General features: G+C 30.8%; 1 protein-coding gene across 1 annotated transcript; it reads right to left on the bottom strand.

Moving 5' to 3' along the window:
* Positions 1-5,205: 5,205 nt before the first annotated feature.
* On the bottom strand, positions 5,206-6,234 carry LOC111371885 (bidirectional sugar transporter SWEET10-like). The gene is made up of 3 exons (XM_022994040.1): positions 5,980-6,234; positions 5,774-5,893; positions 5,206-5,517 (listed from the first exon to the last, which is right to left on the bottom strand). Exons 1-3 carry the CDS (start codon positions 6,145-6,147, stop codon positions 5,227-5,229), a joined length of 579 nt encoding a protein of 192 aa, XP_022849808.1. The 5' UTR covers positions 6,148-6,234; the 3' UTR covers positions 5,206-5,226.
* Between the last annotated feature and the right edge of the window lie 823 nt (positions 6,235-7,057).

Here is a 7,057-nt window from a genome sequence, read left to right as displayed (position 1 = left end):
GCATTCTAAAAGAAATGCAGATGAATCACTCTAGCAGGTGCATGAGTTATCTGGGGTATTGTAGCAAGTTGTTATTACTTGATAGTGATTTAACATATTGAATTGGATCTTTCGCAGTAATGGAAAACAATTTGAAGTTTCAGAATTTATACTTAAAAACATGAATATTTATGGAATGGAAACAAAGAGTAACTGTAACAACTCGAGATAAAGAATAAAGACATTAAGGATGATTTTCTATGGAACATAGGTCACGCTCCAGGTGAAGCTGGTGTTACACAAGTCATAGTACTCTCTAGCTGAAGATGAAGCTGGAACACTGGCCGTACTTGTATTCAATTGATGGAGTTTGACCTTCACAAAGCAATTGTTGATATAATTGCGCATTGAATGATATAGCTGGTAGAATGCAAACAAAAGTAACAAAGTGGACGTTTGCCTAACAAACAAAAGTGGAGGCAAACAATTTTGTTTGCCTCCACTTTTCTTACTTTTGTTTACATTAGAATGCAAACACTTTTGTTACTTTTGTTTGCATTCGACCAAAAAATTTTGTTGATTTACTTTGAACTTCGAGAGCCTCTTGAAACTTCGCTAGGGGTGGAGTCAGGAAATTTTTTCAGTGTGGGTACAATTTAATTGACGCCAAACTCTGAGTTTTTTTTATCATGGATTTAATGATGAAAAAATTTTAAAACAATATCACAAAAATACTAAAAATGATTTAGTTCATAAGTTAAACTTATTGCTTGAGAGTTTTCATACTTTGACATCGTTGTACAATAATTTCATTATTAATCTTTAAAAAATGTATTTCATTCAAAAAATTAAATTTCTATGGTAGGATGTATTGTCTTACAAAAAACTAGAATGTCTTGTTTTTACATAGAAACTCTGCCAATTTATAAATGTATCTTATCAAAGTTGGGAAGATAAAACTTCGATCAAACATATTGCAAGTACCTATTATACTTATATTTAGCATACAAATTCAACAACAATGGCTACCTTCGTAAAGGTCAGGCTAAATATTCAATTTATCTTAATAGAAAGTGCATGTTGTGCATAAAATTAATGATTATTTCTAGGAGAAATGTGATGTTATTATTTACTTTATAGTTATGAGCATTTGAAGGGGTAAATGGACCCCAAATTTATTTGGTATATGCGCTGTGGATATATTGTATTGTATTTTTGGTTGGTTTAGTCCATATTATAGGGGAGATGTTGCCGAAATTTCGACGAAATGTTTGCAGTATCTATCTTTCGAGATAATCCGTAAGTCCTTGCTTATTCTAACTCACTCACATTTTTGAGGCAGTTAGTAAGTCCTCGCTTATTAGAGCTACCCATATTTCTGAGGCAATCTATAACACCTCGTCTGCATGACATCTTATACTTCAAAGTTTGACCCGCATATAAATAATACGACTCAGACTTGGGGGACTATTGTTATATCCAAAAATTACGTGGTATACGTATGACGGAGGGCTCCCATATTGGACGACATGGCATCGTTTATTTGACAGCTTATATTTCAAAGTCTGAGCCGCATATAAATAATATGACTCAGACTTGGGGGATTATTGTTATACATATAAATTATTGCATATTGAACCTTATTATTGGACTTGGACGAGGCCCATTAATGCACTTAGCCCATCTCCATTTTCCATATATATGTGGTTTCATTTCATTCCGAGGTAAGTGATTCTAACCCGAAGCAAACCCCCTCCCGTCTCTTGCACATTTTATTTTCTTTCCTTTCCGTCCGGTCGTTGACTTGATTGTCGGAGTGCAAACGGTCGCTGAACCATTTTCTCGATCGGTGGCCTTTGCCTCCAACAGGGTGCTCTGTGTGCAGGTGATGAGGGGATGAGGTTGGATTCTGTTGGCGCATTTTTTGAGGTCAACAGAAGCATTAAAAGGCCTCGAGTATTGAAACAATTTGAACAAAGGGTGATTCGTGTATGTAAGTTCTAAAACCTAGTTAATTAACCAATTTGTCTCAATCATGTGTTTTAGTTAGAATAAGTTAGTAAGAACTTCTTACCGACAGTTTTTCGCACAGTTCTGATTTGGATAACTTAATAGATTTGTGTTTTACAAGATATAATTTATTGCAAAATTAAATAAAGATGAACAATAGATATACCATCATAAACCTCTAAGTAAAACATTCACGAACCCCATGCCACGGGTAAAATAATCCACTATGAAGGAATTAAAAATACAAAATTAACGAAACAATCAAAAGTGAGTAAATAACAATTCCCTCGCTTTCTTTTCTCTTTTGACTTCTTGGAGAAGTAGAATCAAATCCTCCGATTTTGACTTTATCGCTACTTCACTATTGTATTCGGCTGTAACCACAACTTGAATTAAGATTTACCAATGTTAACTCATGCCAAGTAGCATGATCTTTGAGTAGAATTATATCATTCAAGCTTAGATGTGTTATCTTTAATTACGGTTGAAGAACATGATTTTTGCTTTTAGATAATTCAATAGTACATCAGTCGGCCAGACCTCACAGGAGACGATATGAAGACTTTAGAAATTGCTGCTGTAGGTTTGCCGGACATGGACAACTTGTTCTCAAAGCATTAGTTCACCTCTTAATGATTCAAAGACCCCTCTAAGGCACGAACATGTCTTACCTAAAATATGGAAGTTTTGTCCGATAAGAATAATATAGAATATGTTTGATATGGTCAATAATTAAATTAAAGAAAGTTTTAATTTGCTAAAATTATCTTTAACGTTCAATTATAGTGAATTAGTTGTAATCAAATTCGATCTACGTAACACAAAAGTGTTTTTTTGTTTGTAATTATTCTATCTTACACTATGAATTATGTAAAAGCTTGGTTTTAATAAAATTGTGAGATGAAGGTATTGGATTTCAGAATCCACCTATTGATCTCCCATCTCTATCTCCAATTCTCGACTCATGTAAGTTAGTATTCTTCAAGTGTTTGTGACAATCGATAATTCATTAGTTATATCGATTCATTGTCATTTATTATTATTATTATTATTATTATTATTATTATTATTATTATTATTATTATTTAGTTTTCTTTTCAATTTTTGATTAATGTCTCCCTTACATTTATTGAATAAAAAAAAGAATAATTAGAATTAAAATCTTTTCATTTCTTGAAGCATATTAGGCGTGTTCCGTATGATTAAAAGAGAAAGAAAGAAAGAAAAGCTTGGTACCCATTTTAGCCACTCTTGCTTTTTGTCTCGTGAGTTTGACATTTTTATTATCTCTAGGAACTGTATATACTATAAAAAAACGTGGAAACATGGGATAGCCACATAAATGTATCTTATAGTGCCTTTTTGTTTGATAAGTAACCCAAATCAATCACAAGAAAAAAAAAAAGTAGAAGTTATCATCAAATTAAAGCAAGGTGGTGGTCTTCATCTTATGACGTCTACGATTTGAGTCTTGCTGCAAGGGCCGATTGAGATTTTAGGGGCCTCATGTCAATTTCAAACATGGAGCCCTTTAAGCAAAATATACATAATTTGATGATAACTTCTACTTTTTTTTTCTTGTGATTGATTTGGGTTACTTATCAAACATGATGTTGTTAGTCAAATGTAGGATTTTATTAACTCCACTTTGAGAAGTTATTCTTGGCACATGTAAGTGTAACTGACAATAATATTCTACAAGCAATTCACATATTTTGAAAAATAATAGTTTATCATTTTAATATAATCTAACACTTCAAGTCTTCAATCGTCTTTTAAATCTCTCATGGCAAACAACTCCCAAATATACAGCTTAAAAAAATATCTTTTACTCAAAATATCAGAATTTTTATTGTACTTCAAAAATTCTTCAAACTAATATAACACAAGTTACTCCAACAAATTTATCACCTACAGTCTTTTTTAATTTTTTTTTAATTTTTTAGATTCAAATAAAAATCCAAAAAAATTCATGTTTTCTGAAATTGTTCAAATTATCTTAAGTGATAAAAGAGTCTGATCCACTTATATAAGGAATAATCAACTCTAATAGCCGTTTCAATAATTCATCAAACAGTTCTTACCTTGAAATATCATTAAAAAATACAAAAGAAATAAATAATAAATAAATTCTTCTACTTTAACTAGACTTACTAAGATGTATACATAATTAAATTTTACAAAGACTGAACTAACCTATCTTTTGTATTTTAATTAAACATTAGCATGTTTGCTAATTGGACTGCATTGGCTTGTTTTCAATTACTTGAAATGCATTTGGATAACATCCTTTTTCGATTGGATATGGCTTTGACTATCCCTGCAGCCCGCCAATTAGTTAGACATATTTTAGTGAATGGGCGTATGGTAGATATGCCATAATGCCAAGTTATCGCGACAAACCTTGAGGTATTATTATGACGAAGGATGGACAAAAGTTTAGAATTCTAATTCAAAATTCGCTTGACTCATCCCCTCGCGTGGATTTAACCTTTTGACTCTTCATCCATTCCAATATAAAGGATTATTCAATCAAATAATACATAGTAAATGGGTCAAATTGAAAATAAATGAATTGTTAGCCAAAAAAAAAAAAAAAAAAAAAAAAAAGGAAAAAAAAAAAAAAAAAAAAAAAAAAAAACCACTAAAGATTATATTAATAAGCTATAATTACATTATATTATCCTCAGCCCACTTAAATTAACTAATATTTAATTTAATTTTTGTCGTCAAATGATTTTTATCATCTAACAATAAAAACGTAATACATTTTTGGTATAATGCATTAGATTACATCAGATAACACTAAAGAAAAATAAATTAAAATTTTATGTACAATAGTGCTCAACATGGTCTAATAAATCGTTCCAAATATAAAATGTTGTACCTGATTACTTACGTTAAACCTAGCCTCTATTGTATTATTTCTCTTCTTTCAACAATGCTCATTTCTTAATAAATTTTTTCTCGATATTTTCTAAGATGAGAAGGAACCTCTATAATTTCCCCATGTCAAAATCTGTATATAATGATTGCATGAAATAAATAACACGAGCTTATTCTTAATATTCAATTAAAAATGGTTTTCTCATTTATAAATACATAATTAAGCAAGAAAAGAAAACAAACCAGCACAAATTATTCAGATTAATATACAGAACAAGATACATAATCAAAAAATAAAAAATAAAAATAAAAATAAAGAAAAAGGGAATAGGAAGGAGCATGAGCTTCAATTTACATTTTAACTTCAACTTCATTGGGCAAATTCTGATGCACATGTGCGCCTTCAATTCCATCATTAATTGGCTGTGAAACAACTGAGAGTTTCTCGGAATTTAACAGTGCACTGATATTAACAATGTCAATAATTTGCTCAGTTAATTCTTGAACTTTGTGTTCTTCCAAAATTATAATTTTATTTGGTATTTCAGGAAGCTTTTTCTTTTCGCCCTTGTCAGCATTTTTGTATATTACATAAAGCACCATTTGAAGAACCCCGAAGCTGAAGCCTAGAACATTTGGAATCTGTACGACAGCAAAATAAATATTATTAGCAAAAATTAATGAAGATGTCGTGTAAGGGACATGCATTAATAGGGAAATGCTGAAACCGTCAAGACATTAGCTTCGATAGGAATTATTATTATCATTATTTATTTTTTTTACCGCCCTAATTAACCGACTTTATTAAAAAATATTACTTTTTTTAGGACAAGAAGTTGAGATCTTTGTTCTATCTCCTTTTCCTTCGGAGAAGAAAGAAATGAGGGTATTAACTTACAGCAATGATAAAATCTCTGAGTAGTAGACCATAGAAGAACCACATAACAGCGCTAATTGTGAGGAAAAATGATAGAAGAAATGGCATATATTCGACGCTCTTTGTTCGTATAACTTGTCTCTGCAAAGAAAATATATAAAATGAAACCACAAAAACAACTTGATGCTGAAAATTATTTGATTTTCTACTCCTTTTTTTAAACTTACCACAATGCCTAAAGGGGCAATAAATACACACAATGAAAATACTAGACAAATCCATCCAACAACGTGGGTACGTTTCGAAGCTTTCACCATAAGTTGATTCGTGAGAACGATAAGACCAAACCCACAAACTATCACCACAAAAATTAACTTTATAGTTTGTACCTGCATTCAAAAAAGTTCGACAACTCAACTCATCAACAGTCTCATATAAATTCAACTTCACTATTTTAATATAGTGGAGAAAGCAATACTCATCTTGTGTTTCAGCTCCACTCAGTCAGGCTAACAATTTTCTTCACTTGATTCCTTCCTTATATCAATGTTAACTAGTGGATTATTAGAAGCTCCAGATGTGTTAATTCTTTACTTAATGGATTGCCCATGTGTTAAAAATTCCAAATTTAAAAACTTTTTATGAAAACATAACTTTCAATTATATGAAGAATTGAAGATTGTATAGATTTCATTTGGTTGAAAGCAAAGCGATGAAGCAGGAAAAGTATATTTTCCTCTGAAATAAAATAGAAAATAGAAGTAATGATACAAACACTAAATTGTTAGTTGAGCTATTCAATCTTGGGTAATTAAGATAATGATTGACTTAACTTGATCCAAGCTCAAATACGAATTTAAATAGCAAATCTTATTTTTCTCGAATTTAACGGAAATTATATCCAAATTAAACTAATCAATTTAGCTTATCCTTTCTTGATAAAATGGATTAATCTCCCATTTAGATGGTTCAAACTAGACTGCTTGCTATTATTTAACCTTTTCTTTCATATTGCAACATGGACGAAATAACCTTGCCACATCCAAGTTTCTGTCATTGGCAGCAAATGTGAGTCCATTGCCTCTCCTATAGGATCTAACACTTTTCTAACGTTGCCACGGTATTTATGGCAAGAGCAATGCTTCATGTACAATGAACTTGACAATATTATTGACAACATACTACGTGGCATGTTTTTATTAGACATTTTGAAAAAATAAATAAATAAATAAAAATAAAAATAAAAAACTCATCTTTTCAATCAATACTTTTCTGCCACACCAATCATTGTCAACAATGTTGTAC

Source organism: Olea europaea, chromosome 23 (assembly GCF_002742605.1).
Source record: "Olea europaea var. sylvestris chromosome 23, O_europaea_v1, whole genome shotgun sequence".
NCBI classification, from domain to species: domain Eukaryota; kingdom Viridiplantae; phylum Streptophyta; class Magnoliopsida; order Lamiales; family Oleaceae; genus Olea; species Olea europaea.
This window is presented reverse-complemented; position numbering and strand designations above follow the sequence as displayed.

Coding starts and splice junctions, on each gene's coding strand:
- LOC111371885 (XM_022994040.1), bottom strand. CDS start 6,147: ATGCAGGTACAAACTATAAAGTTAATTTTTGTGGTGATAGTTTGTGGG. Junction 5,894..5,979: donor TTGCCCCTTTAGGCATTGTG/GTAAGTTTAAAA, acceptor TTTTCTTTGCAG/AGACAAGTTATACGAACAAA. Junction 5,518..5,773: donor TCAGAGATTTTATCATTGCT/GTAAGTTAATAC, acceptor GCTGTCGTACAG/ATTCCAAATGTTCTAGGCTT.